This window comes from Canis aureus, chromosome 18, assembly GCF_053574225.1.
Source record: "Canis aureus isolate CA01 chromosome 18, VMU_Caureus_v.1.0, whole genome shotgun sequence".
Lineage (NCBI taxonomy): Eukaryota > Metazoa > Chordata > Mammalia > Carnivora > Canidae > Canis > Canis aureus.
In genome coordinates, this window is record NC_135628.1 from 24,930,814 (window position 1) to 24,955,879 (window position 25,066).

The window sequence follows — 25,066 nt, forward strand, 5'->3', positions numbered from 1 at the left end:
AACCACTAAGCTACCCAGGTGTCCCACCATTTTAGCTAAAAATTCAGCTCAAGCCCTCCACGTTTCTTCAGCTCATCGCCACCTCAGTAGCCTAAGTCATTGTTAATTCTATTCGAGATGCCAGTAACAGTCACCTAACTGGTCTCCTTGTTTCCTTTCTTACTTCTCTTGAGTCTATTCTCCCCAAAGAAGCCAAAAAGAACTCTTGAAAATATACATCAAATCATGTGATTCCCAATTTAAAATTCCTTAGTGGTTTCCCACATTCTTAGACTAAAATCTGAATTCCCTGAGTAGTCTGTGTTCTCTCTAGGTTTGTCTCCTGTCCCTCTCACCTGTCATGGGTGGCTCCATCTCCACCTTGTGGGCCCAGCCCAATTATGATTTCTCTAGGGACACCCCCAGTTTATTTTCTGTCATCTCCCCATTTATTATGACCTTTAATGCCATCTTATTTTTTAATTATTATAATTATTATGATTGTTATTGTTAGTTGTAGTAGCAGGAGTTGCTGTTCATCGGCTCTCTTCCCAGCAAGGGTGTATACTTCATGAAATCAGGGCTCGCTTGCCTTGTTCTAGGAGTAGCCTCAGTGCCAGGCCCATAGCCAGCACTCAATAAATATTTTTAAAGTGAAAGAGCAAACTGTACACAGAGGAAAATAATCAAATCACTCTGCTTGGGTCAGGGTTGTATTGAATGTCAGCATGGAGTTGGAGATTAGGAGGAAGCTAGAGAATTCAAGGAAGACCTTCAGTGATGAACAGAGAATTCATACTTGATAAGATAAGCATTACATGGGCCAACGTGTGGCATTTGTTTTGTTTTTTGAGACTGATTATTTCAGCAGTTATGCCCCAGCTGGATTGTATTAGGGAGAGGGTAGAATTAAGAGCTCTGTGTTAGAGATGATTGCACCAGCACAGAAAGGGTGACGAGGACTTGGATAGGGAGATGCTGGGGAAAATATGGGATAAGAGATAGATACATGATTCCACAGTCCAGAATTTTATGGTAACAATACACTGAGCAGTCTAAATAGACAATATTATGCTTTCTGTTTTAGGCCACCATAAACTACCAGCCAAAAACCCCCACGTTGTTTAAAAAAAAAAAAAATGTTCTCAGATAAACTTGATAGAAGCTTTCAGCTACACCCCAGCTGCCTCTGGCTAAAGCGTACTGACATGCTGATATCAGGATGGATTTAGGTGGAGAGAAGAAATGAAAGCAAACTTTTCCACTGCCATTGATTTAATAAACAAGTTAATGCACATGAAAAGTGCCCAGTGTAAACTTTCATCCAAATAATAAAAAATTGTGCTGATATTTATATTTTGTGAATCTCCCTAACATTGCTTTTTCCTGCCAAATTACTACCTGGAAGAAAATGATCTAAAACTGTTTTCTTATGATGCTCCATTTTTTAAGATTCTTTTTCTTTTCTTTGTTTAAAGCAATTGAACAAGATGAAGAAAACAGTGACAAACGCGTAATTGTGTCAGAAGCTGGAGGAGTTCCAGATTCTCAGGTATGATCAGTTCTGTGCCCGTCTCTCACTACACTTACTTGTCTTCTGTATTGAGAGTGGTGACATAATGCAGGTGTTGGCAGATGATACAGGTTTGGCTTTCTGTGTTCTGTAAAGAGTGGAATTACTGGGAATAAAGTACTTATTTTTGATAAAGAGGCATTTGACAAGAAGGGCCCTAAATTTTAATTATAGTTTGATTCATGAGAAAGGGACAGATAGGCAGACATTCTCCACTTCCCAGAGAGAGTAAGGAAAGTAAGTGCAGAACCAAGAGAGACCACCTTAGAGGAGACCACCCCCTGGAGACCGCAGAGGAATCAGCTGGCTGACAGCGTGGCAGCTGGGGTTCAGCCAGACGGATGAGTGTGATGCCTCCTCACCTGCCCAAGATTCTGTGCCAACACCTAGTATCTAACTAACAGCATGGATATGCTTCTAGCAGCATCTTACCTCCAAATATTGTGGCCTAACAACTTCAGATACCCTAGTGCTATCAAATGCTAACTCGATATAAATCAGAGCATGTAAAGATTCTTGGCTTGTCTGACCCATTGCACTTCCTTTCAAGTTCTAAATCTGTTGATTCTGGTCATAATTACATTAGCTTTTTCAGTCAAGATGGCACAGGCTGTATCATTTCAATAAATTGATAGAAGGAATTATTGGGAGTTGTTTTACTGTGGTAATACTGAAAATGCTGCAATTATCATTTGTTTGTACTGAAATTGCATATCAAGTTTTCAAACAAACGTGGGCAAGAATCCCTAACATGGTATGTTCTACACTCTCTCTAAGATTTCTTAAATCATTGAATTATTAGAGAGATACTTCTAAAGATAAATTGTTATTTTTTTTTGTTTTGAATTTATCCTCTGGGCCAACGTCTGTTTTAATGCAATTCTATTTCTGTATCTTAGGATATACAGACCTGGCTTTTCAAGATTTTGTGTTTTTTTTTTTCCAACTGTGCCATAAGTATACATCTGTAGGAGCTACAGAGGGTCAAAATCATGAAACCAAACGAAACTAGTGAATCGATAATTAGGTCAGGAACAGATTCTTTTTAGGTTTGAAAGGCAAGAGTTAAGTTTGCTGGAGACATAATTGTGGGTTATAGGCCAAGGCCGTGGAGGAAGGAAAGTAGCTGTTACCTCATCTGTCACCTCATCTGACACATCTAAGAAAGCCTGACCTGCTGCCACAGTACAAGCACCAGTTTTATCCATTCGATTCTGCAGGTCCATCTTTCCAAATGTTCTGGGTAGCATTCTCAGTAGATCAAGTCCTGTAGGGTGAGCTCAAAGAAAACTTTGAGAATTTTATTATCAGAATTAGAAACATATGTATGTACACATGGGTGTATACATTGACACTAAAATTTATTAAGTTGACGTTTGGTGTATATACATATAATTGATTGAGCACAACACCCCATGATCACTGGTATTTTACATTATTGCAATCTTCAGAGCATATTTTAAGCAAGTGGAAATTGGTTTCTCATGCCTCCCTCATCCATGATGAAATCTATCACTATGGGGAAATGCCCTTAGGCTATTGAAAACTGGGTATGTGAAGGCTTAAGGTGGAGAGACTGGGTCTCATACACACATTTCTCACCTGCCCCACAACTAATTCTCTCCTCATATGTTAGCTTCTTTCTTCCTTTTCTCACTAAAAATATCTTTTCTGCCTGAGAAACTCCCTGTTTCAATGCAGTGCCATGTGGGTGGAGTGAAGCAAACAGTCCTTCATGCCTTTACACAAGCTCCTTAAGCGTCTAAACCTGTGAGTTCCTGCAGGGTAGCATCACTGTCTTTGTCACCATAGTGTCCTTGCATGTAAAGTCTGTGCAAGTGACCAGCATGTTTGGTTTTCATCTCTGTAGAATAGAGATCTTACAAAGTTGTCTTGAAGTTGGAATGAAGCAATGCAGAAAATGCCTGCATTTTCATTATGATTCAATAAATGTTAGTTCACATGTGGTATCGAGGGCCAGGCAGCTGGGGCTCTCCTCCTGGCTCTGGGGCAACTTATTCTTCCCTGGCCTTCTAGCCCTTTTCCTTAATAGTACTGAGAGTTCACTTGGGCAGCACTTTGGATGCAGTAGGCACTCGCCTAAGCTCTTTTCTTAACTCCACAAAAAATCCTGTATTTACCACCATTTTACAGACAAACTGGTAAGTCTGGCTCTGACATCCTGGCTTTTTTTTTTTTAATATTATATTTATTCATGAAAGACAGAGAGAGAGGCAGAGACACAGGCAGAGGGAGAAGCAGGCCCCACGCAGGGAGCCCAACATGGAACTAGATCCCAGATCTCCAGGATCAGGCCCTGGGCTAAAGGCAGCGCTAAACCTCTGAGCCACCCAGGCTGCCCTGACATCCTGGCTTTTAATGCCTATGCTAAACTGATTTTCTAACATCTGTAAAATGGGGAGAATATATATGAAAGAAAACAGCACCCAGCACATAGTAAGTACTCAAAGAAGTTAGCCTCTATGAACTATTATCATGATCATGATCTTCTATCGCATTCCTTTTTTGGTTTGAATATTTAAGGCATCTAACATGGCTCAGTTGTAATATTACTCTCTGTCTACCATTATGGTATTTTTACATACATAAACATTCTAGACTCTCTTCATCATTCTATATAGGACTGAAGGATTAAAGAATTTTTATCAAAATATATGGAATTTGGGGGCACCTGGGTGGCTCAGTCAGTTGAGGGTCCAGTTCTTGATTTCAGCTCAGATGATTATCTTAGGATCATGGGATCAAGCCCTGTATCAGGCTCTGCACTCAGCACGGAGTCTGCTTAGGATTCTTTCTCCCTCTCCCTCTATGCTTCTCAGCTCTCTCTCTTTCAAATAAATTTTGTTAAGGCTATGATAGTGATCATAGAAAATATGATCATTTTAAATCCTTTACATTGGAATTGATTAGAATTTGCTTTTTTTCCCTTCTTTATTATTTGTCAACTTTGCTGCCCAACTTAGCAGTGTGATCAGTAATGTTTACAGACCTGAGCTATAATTTCAGGTCCAAACAAGACAATATATTGATGTCCTCCCTACTGTAGTCTGAAAGTTCAAGGAATCAAGTATATGAATAAGTGAATCTTTTACTTCATTTGCTATTTAAGTATATGGCAATGTATTTTTTAGTTTTATCAGAAGAGAGAATTATGTAAGTATAATAGATTAAGAAAATTTTGAGGAAAACAACAGTTAGAAATTCCATAGAACTATGGCTTCTGCCTCCTTCCCTCTCCCACCATCCTCGCTACTGTACTCTTGGCTGGATGTAATTTTATGCAATATTTGTGTAGGATGGGTCTGTCCAACCAAAATGATGCCTTAACTCATGTAATTCCAGAAAGGAGGAGGATCAGAGAAGTGAATCTCCTTAAACTTGCTGCCTCAAATGTACACTGAGGGGCCAGGAGTCACAGGATGGATCTCTGAGGCTCTGTGATGCCCCAGCATGGTGTCTGAGGCATGTACTAGTCGATGCCTTGGGGATTAGTAAATGCCTCACGCTCCCCATTATGTGTACTTTTCACCTTGGGTGCTGTGTGGCCCATTCTCCCAAGGAAAATGTATATTTTTCTAGCCCAACTAGGAAAAAATTTTTCATAGTTTTTTTTTCTTTCCCTGAAGAAATTTGAGAAATGAATAATTGCTGCCCTACAAAATAAAATAGTGCCATTATTATTTATCCATTTATAATTTATTATTATATTTAATATATTCTATTATAAATATTATGATTATATAATTCACATATGATATAGTCCATTATATATTACATTAATATATCCTATATTTTAATGTATTACATATTATGTATTATTAATATCATACACTATTATTATTATTATTTAGTGTGAATTATCTTCTGAATTTTCCTGGAAGAGATTCTTAATATTTGTTGTTTAGAAAATAGGTGCATACCGTTAAGTTATGTAATGTGTCTTCCCAACCCATTAGTCATTTGAGCTTTCTGTTTAAAGTAGCAAAAAAAATTACTTTATGAATTTCTGTGTGAAATTGTTAAAGAAATGACTCTCTTAGGTCATAATGAATAAGGATTTATCCAAATACCCTGAATTTGTATTAAGTAGCATTCTGTTCTTGAAAAAGTGCTTACTTGAAAAGTGGGCTCTTTCATCCTGGTTTTCCTTCTCTTTTGCATGATGTTTTATCTAAGTGTTTTAGAGAAAGTGATTTTTAAAGTGAAGATAACACAGACAGTGTTTTTATACATAAACTGTGCTCTTTCACCTTTTGTCATGAAAGTTATCATATATCATCCTTGTTGCCTTTCCTAAGGGAATCCTGGTCAAGCACCATTTTACCGCTAAAAGGATGGACCCAACATTTTTATGACTCTGCTTAGAAAGGAAACAGAATTAATTTACATTCATAACATTTCTCTTCTCAAATACTGAAAATCAGTATTTTCAGTATTTGAGTATAATACTTATATTTATAATAAAGTATAAGTATAATTAATTATACTTTACAGAGATTTTTTTTTTCAAAGCATACCTTGAAATAAGGCTCTTAAATAACTCTTCTGATGGTTCCAGATTAATCTTTTATTTTTTTCTTCTGGCTTAGCAGTGTTAGGTAAACTGTTTATAATTAATTTCATGTAGACAAACTAAGTAGTTCAAGAATGCGAAAGTCTAGATCAAGGGCTGTTACTTGCTTCTCCTGCCCTAACAAATCTCTCAAAATATATTAATAAATTCATGGGTTTCTTGAATTAAATCACTAAATTACAGAGCTGTGAAAGGGACCCCCAGAGAACATCTGGCTTAGTGTGATGCTTCCATAGAGGACTGTCTTATAAACTATCTAGGATGTATGGGTATCTTCCTGGGCTTCAACTTCTCCAGGGAATGAAGAAGCATTCATTACCCTCCTCGAAAGCCTTTTTTGATAGTTGTTAAGTAAGGAGTGCTGTAGAATTGATTATCTTATAAAAATGCATCTAGAAATTATGCAGAAACCAGAAAATCAGGACAGTAATATTCCTTTTGTAATTAGAAGATGTTTAAATTATAAATATGGAATAATTAAGTTACTCTGAAACCCATTTTTAAAAGTAATAGCATTTTGTGTTTAAAATACCTAGTTTGGGGCAGACCCTGGTGGCTTAGTGGTTTAGCACTGCTTTCAGCCCAGGGCGTGATCCTGGAGACCCAAGATCGAGTCCCACGTCAGGCTCCCTGCATGGAGCCTGCTTCTCCCTCTGCCCGTGTCTCTGCCTCTCTCTCTCTCTCTCTCTCTTTCTCTCTCTCTCTCTCTGTCTCATGAATAAATAAATAAAATCTTTAAAATAAATAAAATAAAATACATAATTTGTGCACTCAAGTATGTTTCTAATAAAAATGTATTTCCTTATTAAAGAAGAGTCTATATTTAGAATCCTAAGCATATGATAATAATGAATGTTTAGAATTGCTTAAAAATTCATATTCCCACAGAAACCAAAAAAATAGTTAAGACATCTTAAGTTTTCACTACTCAGTCCCATTCTTTTATTGCTGATGATATTACCAGTTGTTTTAGAAGAATGAATGTGATGGGGTGCCTGAGTGGCTCGGTGGGGTTGAGCATCAGATTCTTGATTTTGGCACGGATCGTGATCTCAGGTGGTGAGATTGAGCCCTGTGTCAAGTGTGGAGTCTGCTTGAGATTCTCTCTCTTTCTCTCCTTCAGCCCCTCTCCCCACTCATGTACACACACTCTCTCTGTTTCTCAAAAATAAATAAATAAATTTTTAAAAGAATATATATAAAGGAAGGTATATGGATCTGTCTCCCATATATACAAAGGAAAGACCGTCTCCAAATGAGAACACATGCGAGCTTAGCCCAGTTAACTCTGGAACCTCTGCTGGTGCGAAGTAACAGGCTCAGTCTGATGTGCCTGTTTATTTCCAAGACGCTTTCTTCTGTGTGTCCTCTGTCCTTGGCCCCAATCCCACACACACCCTCTATCATACAGGGTGCACAGGGGAGCAGAGAGAGTTTAGGACTAATCCATCACACTGCGGAATAAACAACGCCAGGGCAGGTCCTAAGGTTGCAGGGTCATGAGCCTCCTCTCTCTGCTAGCAGGACAACATGTTACACACTGTCAGGATGACATGGATGGAAAGAGAAGAAATTCTAGCTGGCCGACTTCATTGAATTTTTTAGATAACAGAAATTTGTTAAGTGTCAAAGCTTTTAAAGGATGTTAATCATTTGTATATAGGAATTCCCCCACAAAGTTTCCTTGTCTTCTTAGTTTAAAGGAGGACATTTAACACCACTGATCTTCTTGTACCCTCTTTGTATTGATTAAAAGTGCCTCTTCAAGATCAGAGCATGTAATTAGTGTTATATAAGGTTATGGGCTCCATTAAAATCCTGACAAACAGAAATATGCTCCAAGGAGGATGGCTAGTATGGTGAAAGAATCTAAAAATAAAATCAAGTGGACCCTTAGTAATGCTTGACAATCTTATTCTACTTCCCTTGTCCTCTTTCCTCCTGAGTCAGGAGGGGGCAAACCGTAGCCTACTCCCTGTTTTTGTAAGTAAAGTGTTATTGGATCACAGCTGTGCTCTTTCACTTACCTATTGAATCTTCTCCTTTTGCACTAAAACTGCAGAGTTGGGTAGTTGGACGAGAGACCACGTTACCCACTAAGCCTGGAATATTGACACTCTGGCCTTTAAAAAAAATTGGCCACCCCTTACAACTGAAATGACCACCATATGCCTTCTTTTCTTATACCTCCACAACATCTTCTCACATTTCCTACTCTCAGCTAATAACTTGATTTATTTGGAAAATAGAAAGCATTCAGAAAAGAATTTCCAGGAGCACCTGGGTGGCTCAGTCAGTTAAGCATCCAACTCTTGATTTCAGCTCAGGTCATGACCTCAGGGTCTTGGGATAGAGGCCTGTGTCTGGCTCCCTGTTATGCTGGGAGTCTGCTTGAGATTCTCTCCCTCTGCCCCTCCCCCACCTTGCACATGTGTGTGTGTACTTTCTGTCAGATAAATTTTTTTTTAAAGATTTTATTTATTTATTCATGACAGACACACAGAGAGAGAGGCAGAGAGAGAAGCAGGCTCCATGCAGGGAGCCTGACGTGGGACTTGATCCCGGGTCCCCAGAATCACACCCTAGGCTGAAGGCGGCGCTCAACCGCTGGGCCATCAGGGCTGCCCAGATAAATCTTTTTAAAAAAAGAATTTCCACATTTTCCCACCACCAGATGTGCCAGCCTACCTATGTATATACCCCTGTATTTCACCTACCTTCCTATTACAGTGAGTGAAATATTCAGTCCTTTTTCTGAGAGTAGATCTTTATGCTCTCTTTGCACTTGAAGGACATTACTCCTAAAAATGCCCCCTCTCCTTCCTGCATCATCAGGTTTCCCTCTGTGCTGGGCGATTTCTAATAAATATAAGTCTACTGGAATATCCCTTACCGTAAACAAGCAAACAAAACTTTTTTCAACATCACTCTTTAATGTCTTATTGCTTGTAACAAAACTCCTCAGAAGAGTCGTTGCTCATTCTCTGTTGAACCCCAAGCTAATATGGTTTTCCCCTTACCACTTTTTTGCTATTAAAAAAAAAAAAAAGATCATCAAAGTCACCAATTACTTCTGTCAAATTCAACATCCATCATTTCAAACCCATCTTACTCGAAAATTCAGCAACATTTAATATAGTTTTTTTCTCCCTCCTCCTTGAAACACCTTCTTCAGTACTCACCAGGTTCTCCTCCCAGAATCACTCCTTCTAAGCCCCCTTTTCTGACTACTTGTTGTCTTTCCAATATCCAAACAGAGGACTCAGTTACTGGATTTCTTCTCTTTGTTTACATCACTCCATTGGTAACCTCTTTTATTTCTCTGGTTTTAAATACCATCCTCACTGATGTCTCCCTCACTGATGTCTATCACCACCTAGACTTCTCCTCTGAGCCTTCAAATGGCCAACCCAGGAACACCATTTAGATTCCTAATAGGCATATTCCTTCCCAGACCTTCTTCCCTAGTCTTCCTAATCTCAGTAAGTGACAACCTTACCCTTTCAATTGTTCACGCTAAATACTTTGAAGACAAAAATCAGTTGCCCTACCATTCAAAAATATTCAGATTCTTTTTTTTTTTTTCAAAGTATTCAAATTCTAACCACTTCTCCCCATCTCCCCCACTACCACAAGTTCCAAGACTTTTCTTCTCTGAAGACTAGTCTCCTTATGGATCTTCTGGTTTCAGGTGCTTCTCCCCACCCAATGTTTTCTCAACCCAGAAGACAGAACGATCTTAAAATGTAAGCCACGTGATACCAGTCCTACATTTAAAATCTCCTAAAAGATTTCCATCTTGTTCAGAAAAAGAATCCAAACGCCTCATGCAGCCTGTGAGGACATGACGTGATCTGGTCCCACATCACATCTCTGGTAGTCTACTAGTCTCCTCCTTACCAACTCTGCTTTAGCCATGAAGGTCTCTTTATTCTTCCTTGGATATGCCAGTCACACCCAAGCCTCAGTGCCCTTGCACTTCTGTTTCTCTGCCTGACACACTCTTCATCACTTCCTTTAAATCTTCATTCAAATCTCATTTTCCTGAAGAGTCCTTCCCTGACATGCCTGTCTTGATAACACCTCCAAACATTTCTCCCCCTTGCCCTGCTTTATTTTCCTTCCTATCATATATTATCACCTGATATACCTATGTTATATAATCCACATTCCCTAGTGAATGTAAGTTTTATGACATGTCAGTTGTTTTTGTTGTTGTTCAGTACTCTATCCCTAGAACCTATAGCTCCTAGCTTATGTTTGTTGCTCAAATAACATCTGTTGAATAAGTGAGTAAATGAATGAATGAATAAAATAGGGAGCTGGGAGGGCATATATGGGCAATATTAAAAGGAGAATATAATAAATATTGGTGTTTAAATGTTTGAAAGATTATCATATTGGGAAGAAATAGACAAAGTTTCAGTTGCTTTAAAAGGCAAAACTAAGGCACTTTAAAAAGGTGCCTGGGTGGCTCAGTTGGTTAAGCATCCAACTATTGATTTTGGCTCAGGTTGTAATCTCAGAGTCTTGGTATCAAGCCCTACATCAGGCTCTGTGCTCAACAGGGCATCTGCTTGTGGATTCTCTCTTCCTCTCCCTTTCTTTCTAAAATAAATAAATAAATAAATAAATAAATAAATAAATAAATAAATAAATAAATAAGTTTTTAAAATAAAAGGCAAGACTAGTACTCATTGGGTTGAAGTTGAAAGATTTCAGAGTTTTATTTAGTATGGTAAAGGACTTCCTAGTAACTGTGGCTCTCCAACAGTGCACAGGCTGTCTTAAGATAAACTGAGATCCCTGTGCAAGAAACCCTGGAGATGAACTGGAGGATCACTTGTGAGGGATGTTTTAAAAATAAATATCTGACTTTGGTGGAGGAATTCCACTTGCTATCTCCTGGGAATCTATGATTTGGGCCACTTGAAGAATTTTTTGTTTTTTTCCTAATTGTTGCAAAAGCTGCTAGATAAGGAGCTATTCTTGCCCATGGGAATGAGAGATAGTCCTTGTTTTGCACAGATGATCCCATTTTGTTGATGCCCACTCAACAAAATGGATATCTTTGGCACACACCATTAAGACCATGAAGCTGAGCATCATTTGCTGGTCCCTCCTTTTGCTAAGTCCATTCAAATCCTGTAAGTTGCATGGCATAAAACAAAGATTCCATGATTTGACTGCTACTGTCAAGGAATCTCATTAGATCATGTCCTGATATGTCAGTATGAACCATTTTTAAAAGAATTTGAGCAGAAACAGTTCATAATTTGTGTTATAATGAACAGCTTCTTTTCTAATCAAAGTCCTAGATTCTGTTGCTTCATATTATTGTTGCTTAGGTACTTTGGCATAATAAAAAATGTGATGCTTTATGGATCATTTCAAATCCCTGATGACATTTTAAGCTTTCTTTTTTACAGTTTATTTTTAATAAACTTTTTTACAGTATTTCATGCAACATTGGAGACATTTTGCTAATAATGCCCTGTAGTAACTTTCCAGTTGTAAAAAAAAAAAAAAAAAGGTCTTGTGATCTTCTTGTTAACTATGTATTTGTACATGGAATAATCTGGTGGAGTAAAAGAATTAGGAACTATGTACTGTTATTTTTAGTACTCTCTATCATTTCACCCTTTTTGTCAAAGTGGTTCCTGGCTAACTTTCCCATGAGTTTTTAACCTCTTGTGAGGCTTTGCTTATGTAACAGGAAACAGGCTGTCAGGAACAAATAGTGGCATATCAGGAGCACACTTCAGTAGCAGATGATTTAGTTTGCTCTGCCCTTCGCTCTCTTAAAGTAGACTGATACATGATCTCAACTTTAAGACCTTTGGCGTGGCATTCCTAGGTTAAAATAATACAACTTGAGTTTTGGAAAGGCAAAATATTTTACCAAAATGCTTTAATCCAGGCAACAGAGAAGATGAGCTTATCGTAAGGGGAATTTTTCAGTGGTGTCATGTCCTGGGACTGTGGATTTAAGTATATCTTCGCTTTTTCTCCAACTTTGAAGGCGGGAGTGATGTGCAAACTGCAGGAGAGAGATGACATTGGACGAATCGAACTGGTCCAGAAGCTGGCAAGAGAAAACTGTCAGTTTCTACAGGCAGACAAAAAAGAACAGGAGAAATCTGAACACGTAAGCCCTTTTTCTCTTGGGGATGCAGGTTTGAAGGGGTGGGAAATGTTCTTGCCTGGTTGTGTGGTTGAAGGAAAAAATATTTTAAATTCTTGTTTTGTGTTTTTCCCCCCAAAAGTATCCTCCTTAGTAAAAATGACAGCTGCTCATAACTCTAAGCCAGCCATTTATAACACTGGATTTATACAAGAATTCTTCTCAATAAATCCTGTAGAAATAGAAGAATACATGTAAGCAACTATGAATGCATCTCTGTGATTTTGATTTGATGGCTTTCAAGTTCAACTTTGGGAATTTCACCCTATCAGATAGTTTGTGGAATAGGAATTTTGAAAGAACATTCTGATGTACTTTTATGTTGAGTATGGCGTGGCTCTAGTTACCGAATGAATGTATCCTGACTCAGTAGAAATAGGTAAGAGCAGAATAACAGATAATAGATGCTTTCACCAAGTGGGAGAGTCAGAAGGGAGTTTTCCCAGTATCTTATGAATGTTTGTGTTCCAACAAAAGTTATATTGTCTGCATGTAGTTAAACTGGAGGAAAGGGCTGCTCTGCTCGGTTCTCCTGAAAGCAGTTATTCACATTGAGCCTTGGAACTGAGAATGCTGCCCTCACGCTGGGACGACAATGCACCACTTTCTTCTGCTACACATTGTTGTCCATTGACTTTGTTGTTGTTTGTAAGACTGCGCTCTCCATACTCAGCTATCCACGGTTGCTCAAAGGGGAAAACTCTTCAGTGCTTATAAACATGTCTTCCTCTGAGTTTAATTTTTCCTTGGGATTCTATGTCCAACCCTTTCCAAAGGGAAAAAATTGCTTCATGCTTTCTCTGCTCTAAGGCTCAATACAAATTGCCAGGGTTTTACTGAGCAAAAAGGGAGGGGAGATGTTCTCAAGGGTGGTGGGCTGATTAGTTTAACATAACACGTCTCTAACAGTGCAACATCAGATGATAACAGTTGGTGTCCCAAGAGGGAGAATTATCAAGCAGTTTCAAAGCCCTGTAACTGAGCTATTTCAGGGGTGATCATTGACTTTAAGCGAGAGCGGACATCTTACGGGCCCTCACTTCACTAGGTACTATTGAAAAGTCCAGGGACTTGTTTAAAGTGTTAAAAGCACCCCAAAGGTTGACTGTATCAAAGACTGACTCTTAATCTCTGTCATGTCCTTAGAATATTTAAGTTTCCTAGTATGTGACTTAAGTTTCTCAAAACGGTGCTCCTTTTGATTCATTTTAAGAAGAAGAACAACAGTTTTCATATACCACATTTTATTGATTTCAAAATTCACATTTCCCCCCACATTTTAGTATCTCTGAAATCAAGGTAAGGCTTAATGATTGATGATATGATTTGATATGAAAACACATCATAATTTAACCATGGGCATTTTTCTTTCCTTTTGGTCCTTAAAATGAATGATATATTTTGCAATGAATTGCATATTCAATTCAGTGAACCGGTGACAGCCTAAGGGTAGGGCAAGATCTTTTAGAGCCAAACAGATAATAGGGTAGCTTCACCAAGACTAGAAATCATTAGCCTTATGCCACAAACAACTTGAGGCTCATTTAAAAAGATACCAGTGTTGCCTTTGCCTTGTATTTAGTTCAGTCCAGAATATTATAGTTAGAGCTAATGAGACTATCACGCCCTCCAAATATATGCTAGAAATCAGAACTCAGTGCTGGTCACTGTAAAGACTTCTAACATGAGACAGAAATTTAATAGTAGAGGATTAACAACTTTGCTGATGGTTGTCTACTATTGCTACCTATTCTCTGTGTTTATCTAAAAGGAAGGTTTAACCCTTCATTTTAAGATTGTAAAATAGAACAAGGTTTGTTACTTCTTGCATGAATATCATAATATAAATGCATTACCAGCTCTGATAGTACTTATGCTCCTGAGAAGAAAGATGATATATAAATGTTGGAATTATGGCCTTTGCTGCATAGTTTTCCTTTGAAAGCTTAGAGTAAGGAGAGGTGAATATTCAAGATCTTTCTTCCTTAGTAATATTCTTCATTAGAATATAATCTCAGCCATCCTGCCATGTTCCTCCTGCAGGATGACAGCAGTTCAACTAATGAGCTCTCCAGGCTGATACTGATACAGTGCTCCACTCTATGGGTTGTTTGATGCTAGATGCTTACACTTTTTGCAATAACATGTGAGGAACACAAACCGTCTGGTAGATTATCTGACCCATTTATGTCTTGGGCATTTGATGTAGCTCCACCTTTGCTTATATACGGAGTTCACCATATTCATGAGGTGGTACAGTGTTGGCATTTTTCCTTCCCTTGCTCTCTTTTCAATGGCAGTTGTCTGCTCTGGCTCATGAGAACTCAGTTATAACACGCAGGATGTAGAGAGGAAGCTACAGTTTACCTAATGTAAACCCAGGCCTGCAGTTTCTTCTTGTAATAACAGTAACAATAATGACCAAACCCTGGAGTTACATACAGATTTCCTTTCTTTTACAATTTTAAGATGCTTCATCTACCTCATCTGCCATTCCTGGGCCAAAGTTATTTAAGGAGACAATAGTAAAATTTGAGTTAGAATCCAAGTTACCCATAGAGTTGTTTGTTTATTTGTTTACTAAACTACATTGCTTCTCCAGTTCTAGAATATCACATCCCTTTAAATACATATGTGCCAAAATGAGAAAGCTACTTTAAAGTATTACTGAATAGAAAAAGAAAAAAGCTTTTGTTGCTGGTACACCTTGTTACAAATAGAAGGAGCTTAGAGCATTGTGAGTAGGCATTTCTAATATTTTCTCAAACTGACCAATGCCATGATTATAAATGCAGCAATTAGAGAAGCACTTCATTCTGTGCTTTTGCCAAGGTATTTCTGAAAGAAAAACATTCAAATGTATAATTACCACAGGTTTCTCAGGAAGCCCTTGGTTTTCTTATTTTATATTAACAAGCTGTAGGCAAAATTAGCCAACACTCGTTACTAAGTGTCAAAAATTATGTGAGAACTTTAAGAAGGGGATGGAAATGGGTTATTTTTGTCTAAACATTGTGATAGTGGATTAAAATTTGGTCATTGAGTCTTTGAAGAAATGACTTCTCTTGTAGGCATATTTCCTAGTCTTAATCTAATTATATTACTAGAAGAAGGGGCATGTGTTACCAAATGGGGACTTTCAAGCTTGACCTGGAAGGTTGACACATGGCCACAGCAGAATGGGACAGGGAAGAGCCTGGAAGGCAGAGGGACAAACAAGAAGACACATGACTTGAGCACTGGGTGATTCATGGGGAATAAAGAGGAGTGGGTTGTAAGGGAGGTTACAATTCAGCTGTATAAGACCTGGTAAGTCACTATAAGGAGTTTAGACTTGCCTTTCTGGCAAAGGAAAGCCATCAAAGAAGGGAAGTGGCACAATCAGACATAGTCTTTGTAAGATCTCTTTGGCATTGGCTTAGGGGAAAAAAATGAGTGGAAAAGAGGAGTGTTGGAGAGAACCCTTAGAAAACTATTGTCGTGAGTCAGGTGAAAGATCAAAGGCTGAACCAGAGTGGTAAATGGGAAATGAGAAGGCTGTAGATATAAATCATTTAGATGGTAAAATTGGCAAAATTTGACAACTGTCGTTGGGGAGGTGGGAATGTGTGTTATTTTATATTAAGTGGTAGGCATATGTTATGTTTAGTAATAGAATGATTGGTCATCTTTGCCAAAAAGCTACAAAAGAAAAAAAAAAGCTACAAGACATTTACCTTGCTTTTGTTTTCCTGCTGTATGTTTCAGGTGTCTGAGATACATGCTAAAGCACACAGTGTTTCTCTCATTGGAAAATTGTTAGGCGGGGGTTCTGGCTAACAGCAGGAGAACTATATAAACGATCTTCTCAGACCAGATCTTTTGAAAATACCTTGGGTGGACAGAATCTCTGGTAGCCCCAAAATGAACTGGAGTACTTAGCCAAAGCTTTGGCATTTGCTGCAATGATGGTGTCTCTTCAGAATTAACTGTGATTTTAGGGATGGATGCTCCCTTGACTCATATAGTCTAAATTGGTATTACTAAGCTATCGTTTTAGAATACTCTTGGCCATTTATTCATTTAGTATACCTTTTTAGTTAAAGCCAGTGCCATAGAGGATTAACCCAGAATAACTGGGGTGGCTGCTACCCTGAAGAAGTATGGTCACGTGGAAAGAAGACATTGACACAGATAACTGAGATACAAGGAGACAGGGTTGGTAATCCCCAGAGAGATACATAGAAGTTAGAAAGAGAATTTCCACCTAGGGAAACAGGATTCTCTCATGGTGGAGGTAAAGTTTGATGTGGAACTTGAAGTAAGTTTGGGTTCGACTAAATAATTCAAATTGAAGAAAAGCATTGCTAGCAGGGAGAACATTAGAAAATGCACAGAGATGGCAAAGTACAAGGTATTTTTGGACATCGGAAGCCATTCTTTGTCACCAGAATACCACAAGTGGGGATGAGGGGTGAAGTTTTTGTGAAAGATAAGATTAGGACCAGACCATGGGGGATTTGGAGGGCTGTAAGGTTTTATGTCATTCTAAAAGAAATTGAGAATAATGAGAAGTCATTGACAACTTGGTTTTACTAGTTTTCCTAGAAAAGAAGAATGGGGGGGCTCTTATGAGGTAAATATTACTATTCCATTTGACACATTAGAAAGCTGAGGCTAAGTGACTAAGCAGAGCTGGGCTAAGAGTGGATTCAAGTCTGATGGCTTCTTGGGTGCATCTCTCTATCATTACTGGAAGGAGGGTGGATCAGAGGACAGGAAACTGGAATAATGAGCATCACGACAATCCTGAGAAAGAGGAATGGCCAAGACCACCCTAGAAGAAAGACATAGACAATAATGTATTGAAGTGATGGTAGTGGCAGTTACGGGAAGGACAAAAGACAAGAGAACACTAACGTGTTTGCTTAGTTTGAGTCCTTATTTAAATGTGAAAAGCATGTAAACTGTTCATATTTTCATATCTGTGAAATAACTGTTTTAAATATATATCTAGGGAATCTCTGGGTGGCTCGGCAATTTAGTGCCTGCCTTCGGCCCAGGGCATGATCCTGGAGACCCGGGATCGAGTCCCACGTCAGGCTCCCTGTATGGAGCCTGCTTCTCCCTCTGCCTGTGTCTCTGTCTCTCTCTCTGTCTCTCTCTGTGTCTTTCATGAATAAATAAGTAAAATCTTTAAAAAATAAATAAATACATATACCTAGAGGTGGATCCTTTTTTCTTCTGAAATACAACTGCACTCTTGACCAGAAAGCCAAAACTGTTTTTTCTCCTAACATATTTGTATTGTATTGTAGAGTAGAAATGCCAGTAGTAGCCGCTAAACCGAGTTCCTAATTTCCAAACTGCAGGAATGTGCATCTGTGAAATGTATGTGAGAGCTGGGCTAAGCAGTCCTTTCCCTAGGGACTCGGTCCATAGCCTGCACTCTCCCCACCCGTTTTCTTCAGTTCCTTTGTTAAGTCTGAGGACCCACCCTACTTCCTTCCCCTTTTCTCATTCACTTCTGAAATATGGGTGGGAAGGGGATTTTGCACATTTTGAAACCGAATCTTGGCATAGTCCGCTGCCAGGGTAGGGTCCCTATCACTCAGCCTCGACCGGGGCTTCCTTTTCCCTGTTTCCTGCAGCCTCATCCTGGAATTCTGCCTACGTCAAAGGGTCCCTTGTTCACAGATGACTAGGGGAGAAGTGGTTTGGGGTATCCTGGCTGCTGGCCCTCTGATTTTAACTATTAAAAGTTAATCTCTGCCTTTTTCCAATTTTTGTTTGGTCACTTTGAAAAATAAGGCTAAGTATAAGATGAAAACTGTGTTTTTACTCTATATGAAATACTAAAAGCAAAGGTGGTTTGACCATTCTGTATTCAAACTTGCATTATATATCTAGTCAAGTAAAGTTAAGAGCAACCATGGCATTATTTAAAATTTGTCAGTAATTTGGATTAACCAAGAAACTACTTAAATACACACAGAACTTTATAACATTATTGCTTAATAACAAAGCCAGAATTCAGATGTGATAGGCTATTCATTATATATTAAGCTGCCCACCTATAAAACTGAGAAATCACTATATAGAAATGATGTTATTTTTCTTAATAATATAATCTTCTCTTCTTGTTGGTTTGGTACTAAAGTATCTTTTCATAGGAAAGAGACTTCTTGAATGAACAGTTTTAGTTCATTTTCAATCAGGATTAATATGACCACAGAATAACACAAAAATGGCGGAAGATAGTTCGTGCCTCTAAGAAGTTTACAGTTGAGGTGGGGGGAAATTCACACATGGAAAACAAGTAATCATCCAAGACAGTATTTAATCAAGTGTTTAAATACTTTCCAAGGCATTGAGAGAGAAGAAGGAATTACCTGTGATAAACATATTTCACGAATGCAGCAATCCATGCTCTTCTTCATTGGATAGCATGCTTTACAAGTTTGGTTCACTTCACATGCTCTTAAAGTCTGGTTTGTTGGGAGTATTTATTTATTTATTTACCAGAAAAATGGCAACCAAACTGCCAGGGAAAGTGATGTGCTCGTGCTGTCTGATGGAGCCATCTGCTCATTAGCTCTGTTTTTATGTTCTCACAAGAAGCCCACTGCAAGTCTCGACATTTATTTTTAAAAAATGAATTTCAGCATTTTCAAGGAGAGGAATTTGTCATTACAGTATTTGTTTATTTTTCTGAAAATACTTAAGTTTATTTTAAAAGGCCCAATTAAGAAAAGTGATGGTGGCTCAGTTAGATTTATCAAAATCACATTCTCGAAGATCTTATATTCCCCATGGGGCAGATGCTGTTCCTAGGTTTATTAGGTTCTTATTCTTATAAAATTAAAATAGCCATCTCATCTCCAGACTGAGAAACCATTAAGGTGAAATATCAAGAAATAGGTTATTTTTCTTTGGTTTATGGCCTTCTTGGTGGTATATCTCACTCCAGAACCTGGGCAACCTTATATGTTCTTTCCTTTTTTACTCCCATCAAGGCCTGATCTACATTAATATTAATAATACAACAGTATTATTACCTTCTAGATTCTTGTCTGATTAAAAAACACTAGAAATCTTGGGTAGTTTAGTTCCATTTGAGTTTATAATGGATGCTTTACAACAGAAAAGTAGGGAAAAGATGCACACACAGACTGGTGAAGGATGGTCCTTCAGAGACAGATGGACAGTACTTCATGACAACTGTGTACCACTGAGGCTTGGAGAAATAAAAACGTGAAGAGATCTTGGGGAAAAGGGAAACATAGGGAGCAGCTGATAATGTGCTTCCATTCTCATGGAACACCCTGATGCATTACTGCCTTCAGAGAGCTGACATTGCAGGAAATTCAGAGGCTGAATTCATAGTTACCTGTGAGGTGTTATGCAAAGTGCTGTGGAAGCCTGTCACCAGGAACTCAACTGGTCCAGGGAGATGTGCACACGTTCCTGAGAAGGAGAAACTCTGTAGGCCTGGAAGCATTACTAGGAGAAATGAGGAAGGACAGGAGTTTCAGGCAGAGGAAAGAACATGCATGATGATGATGACGTGAAGGGCTCATGCACAGAGAGGATGCTCCAGCCAGCTCCAAGTGACCAGAGCATGGTACCAGGGTGAGAGGCCTGGGGGCCAGAGCAGGCATGACCTTACAGGCTAAGCCCAACACTGTATGTTACTCGCAAAATACCTTTGAGCTCTGCTGAAGAATTAAAGCAAGAGAGACAAAGGTTATTACATCTGAATTTTTGAGATTGCTCTGCTGCAGCACAGGAATGGATTTGAAAAAGAATGGGTCACACTCTACCTTTTCTCACTGTCCTTTCTGTTGGTTTTATAAGCAGCAGTCACCAGCATAAACTAGGATTTCACATGAGGAGTTCAAGTCCACGGACTTGAGTTATGTCCCTGGGAAGACAGAATGTCCAAGTATAGCTCAATTCCAGTTCATTAGCTTTACCCTAAAATACGCCACTACATCATCATTTTCTTTAAAAAGTTGACTGTGATTGGGTCCTGTTTTTATAGAAATAAATTTTGAGTTTGCATGTCGTATGAATACTTTCTGTTAATGAATACTACACAGGCTTATATGTTCACTCTAAATATACACTCTGCTGTATGATATTTACCTCATACTGATTCAGCCAAAGTTTGGTGATTTCTGAGTGATTCAAATACTTCAGTTGATAGAGACGAGGAAAAGAAATGTATAAAAGATTTCCATGTAAGATGCAAAGAACTTTTTTTTCCCTTCTGCAATGGGAAATGGATAGAAAGGAAGAATTCCATCTGGCATACAGCAGCCCTAAATGTTGTTTTAAGATAGCAAAAATAGAAGATTGCTTAAAATATCATAACAGAACATAACAGACTGTGGGCAAGTATGCAGTACATATTTCTCTGATAAATCATGTTAAATGCCCGTATTTTACTTAAAACATGACCATCTTCTTAATTTTCATCACATAAAAATTTGTCTTTAATTTAAAAACAATAGTCTGCTCCATTACTGAAGCAGAAAAGACATGTTTTATTCTATAGAAATTGATGTACAGGACGTAGATGTACCTGGAATAGGTTTCTTAATTTTTTTTATTGTTGTTGTTTTCCAGTATTTCCCCCCTGTGATGAGAAAAAAAAATGGAGAAATGAGATATGGCATGCAGATTCATTTAAAGTACATTTGTCCATAATTAAGTGAACAAGGCTCAACAATTTTAATAAACCCTGTAAATGTCCTCTTTGTTCAGGTTCCAGGAAAGGCTGAGCATGGTCGAGGCAAGCTGAGTCAGAATAAAGGATTAGGGGTTCCTGGAGATCCAAGAAACACATAGAGGGAGAGAATAATGGTGATAATAAGACAATTAAGATGACAGGAAGTGGCTTGGGGGTAGGGATCTGTAAGGAGGCTCATGAAAATTTAATGAGTCATAAGAGCATATCTTGGTGATTGCAAAGATGGGGGTAGAGTACAATATATCAAGGTAAAACTTTGGCCCTGTGCAGTCAGTGAGAGGAGAGAATGGTACTTTAGGCAGATGAATCTGTAAGCCGTTCATGATTTTGCCTTGGCTAGGATTTATAGAGGTAAAACAAACTTCATATTGATACTCATATGAATCGAGAAGTCTAATGATCCTCAAATGGTGCAATGCATAATAAAATCCCAAACTGAATTTTATGCTTGATGGATGCTATTACTTTTTCCCTGCTCAATGAACTTACAGTTATTACAAGTTGGGGGATTGTGATGATGCGTTATTTTTTGCAATCAGTTTGAGTATCTTGGAGTTTTCCTCTGAGAGCCATAGCCACCGGAAAGAACTTTAGATATCCTGTGTCTTGGTTGTTTGGATGAGAAAAAACTTTCATTTAAAAACGGGAACCTGCTAAATAGAATTATAAAGAGTATCCTCTAGAATGGGTAATAAATACTATACGATCCATTAATTCTGTTAGAAGTTTGTTGATCACAAGGAAAGGTTAGAAATATTTCCGTTGATAATCTTCTGGTAAAATAGATACCTTTTAACCTCTATTACCAAAAGTGAAAAAAATCATTAATAAAAATAATAACTAGAGATCCTTTAGGTGTGTTAGAGAAAGTTATGATTCAATCTTTGTGTGTATTTATATGGGTTCCTAAAGATATATTTTGTGGGGGACCTAAAGTGAGGCAAGCCTGATTGAAATGACCCTTGCCCCCATAAAACATAATGAACTACTTCTCCCCTACTTATTAGCAGTTACCCTTTCAGAAGATTAACATAGCAACTCCTGAAAGCAGGCACAAAAAATTTTGCCAGCAAAAAATAAATGAGATCATCCAGTGCTTCTCATTAAATACTCATAGGGAGTCAGAGATCTAAAAATTAACTCAGTATTAAAACAATACTGATATAACTCTAAAAACAAGGGAACCAAGAAGGGAATTGAAGCCATGGAGATAATACTGTCTCCTTTAGTAACTTGCATGACTGGAATTTTAAAAGATGTAAGACTACAGAACATAAAATGGCAGAGATAGTGGCACATATGGCCCAGGTTGATGCTGGTTTATACCTACAGGTTTGAGGTTACAGGATAAGCCATCAAGGTGGTAAAGGGAAGATTTTGAGTTTGGATGAGGAGGAATACCGACTCAAAATCAAAGAAAAGAAACCCTGGAACAAAATAGAGAGCCAATTTTATCCTGATTGTCTTCTGAGGAATACACTTGAATGCCAGATGCTTATGGACAGAAACCTTTCATGACTTGTTGAACTATTAAATGCCATTTCCATTATAATTTGGCAATCAAGTCTGACTTTATCTTGATTTTAAGTAGATTCCATTTCCGTCCCAGCTCAATAAATCTCAAATTCCCGTCCTTCAGTATTACTCATAATCTTGGCATAGGGAAGAGATACGCATAGACCTGAGAAACATTCACCACACCCTGGAAAGATCCTTGTTACTGGAGATCAGAGGGCCCTAGGTGTATTCAACAGCTGCAGCTGCTTATTCCCCTGTGCCCCACCCTCTGTGGCTTGCCACTTTTGCATCTTTGCCCTAGCCTCTACTCTTCTACTCTTATGCACCACATCTGGCAACCTCAAAACCTGTGGAAAGAATGTAGTGAAAGGGAGTTTTGTTGGTCCATTTTGGCCTAACCCTAGGTTGTGAGACTATTTCAATCCAGAATAGAAAAGCCAGGAATGGTGTCTCTTCCTTCTGAGTGACCTAGGATGGCCAGCTGCAGGCATATCAGCCTAGGGGTCCCTAAAAAAAAAAGTTAGGTGGCGCAAGCTTATGGAAGACCCAGAGTGAATTGAATATGCATTCCTTGGTTGAATGCAATGACCCACCAACACTGGGGAATTTGGTTACTTACCTCACTGCACTGAGATCTTCAGACAGCAGCTAACAGCCCTTATCAGACATTTAGTTTGTGTGATAGTTGTGATACCATTAGCAGTGTATCTCGGATTCCCGTGCTTGAGCTCATAGAGATGATTAGAAAGAATACTACTAGATGAGGGTGGGTGGCAGCCAAAAAGCTCTTTAGCATCCTACCACCAGGAGTGATCATTCAGCCATTACATACAAAATTAACTTTGTTAAGGACCAATTTTTTAAGCTCAGTAGAACTTTCTCTTTTTCATATGTAGAGCAAACTTTTAATATATATGGCTAAGACTAATTTAGTCTTGCCTTCATTCATTGCGAAAAGCATTTGTTGAGCACCTAAAACCAGGCATCACACAAAGTAGAGCAGAGACAGGAGTAAGCAAGATCTGATTTGAGTGAGCCCTAAAGGCACCCTCCAGTTAGTGAGGGAGAAAACTAAGACAGGAGAGTGAACAGCACTCGGCACACAGAAGAAAGGGGCATACATTGAATAAGGTATTTGTTTGCAGAGAATTGTTGCCTTACATTTCTGTGAGGCATTTGTTAAATTAAGCGTCATCTTTTTTACTTTTGGGGCTATGACTGGGAAAGGATATAAATCATAAAAAGCAAAAGATAATAAATCCCAAGTCCAAAGAAAGTCACATACTGTTGGAGTTTACCATTTTCCCCTTTACCTTTTTCCTTGCTAGCTACAAAAAACAATTTTTTAGGATTTATTTATTTATTCAAGAGATGGAGAAAGAGAGCAAACAGGGGGAGGGGCAGAGGGAGAGGGAGACAAGCAGACCCTGATGAGTGGGGAGCCCAACATAGGACTCCATCCCAGAACCCTGAGATCATGAGCTGATCAAGAATTGGATGCTTAACTGGCTGAGCCACCCAGGTGCCCCAACTACAAAATATGTATTTCTTAACAGTATATTGTATATAGCTCTGGACCTATTTTACTGATTGTATTTGTTTCTGTAAACAAACTTCTCGAAGAGGTTTATAGGTATTTAACAATAGAAATCATACAACTTGCTGGAATTTATAGCACATTTTTGTAAAAGATTTTTTTGTTTAAAATCGTCCTACTAATTGTAGAAGTAATACATGCCTTTTGCAGAATATTTATTAATAATAGAAAGCTACAAGAAAGAAATATTTAGTGAAAACTAACCATGATTCCACCTTCCTTGCCCAGTATGTCAGTATACATACACATCCTAAGTCTTTCCTTATGTTTTCATGGCATACTTTACTTAATCACCCTTCCATTTGGGCACAAATATGTTTATGAAATTTTTCTTCAGTTAATTTACCATTTTGTTACCAGCATTTTTAAATCCATTTTATTCCAGAGGAATTGAAATTCTATTAACAAACTTCCTCCAAATTAAATACACTGAGTACAAATTTAGTGAATCACATTACCTCTCTTGAGTTTCACATTTCTCATCTATAAGGTTAGGAGATTAGAGATCTAAGATTTCTTCTAGCTCTGAAATTCTTTTTTTTTTTTTTTTAAAGATTTTATTTATTCATTCATGATAGACATAGAAAGAGAGAGAGGCAGAGACACAGGCAGAGGGAGAAGCGGGCTCCATGCACCGGAGCCCGACGTGGGACTCGATCCCGGGGCTCCAGGATCATGCCCTGGGCCAAAGGCAGGCGTTAAACCGCTGAGCCACCCAGGGATCCCCCTAGCTCTGAAATTCTTAAGGTGAAGACCACCACCACCACCACCACCCACTGCCGCCAAATTCAAAACATTCGTACTTTTGAGTGTTGAACACTCAAACAACTTTGGGAAGTTGTTACCATTTTATAGTGGATAATAATCGATTACCCAGGAGGCATTCA

At 38.4% G+C, this 25,066-nt stretch overlaps 1 protein-coding gene across 1 annotated transcript in view; it reads left to right on the plus strand.

Moving 5' to 3' along the window:
* The window catches only part of RAPGEF5 (Rap guanine nucleotide exchange factor 5), a 229,071-nt gene that overhangs the window by 113,725 nt on the left and 90,280 nt on the right, over window positions 1–25,066 (plus strand). Inside the window, exons 8-9 of the mRNA XM_077856559.1 lie at window positions 1,458–1,531; window positions 12,169–12,294. Coding sequence (XP_077712685.1) covers window positions 1,458–1,531; window positions 12,169–12,294 — 200 coding nt within the window. The remainder of the gene's footprint in view (window positions 1–1,457; window positions 1,532–12,168; window positions 12,295–25,066) is intronic.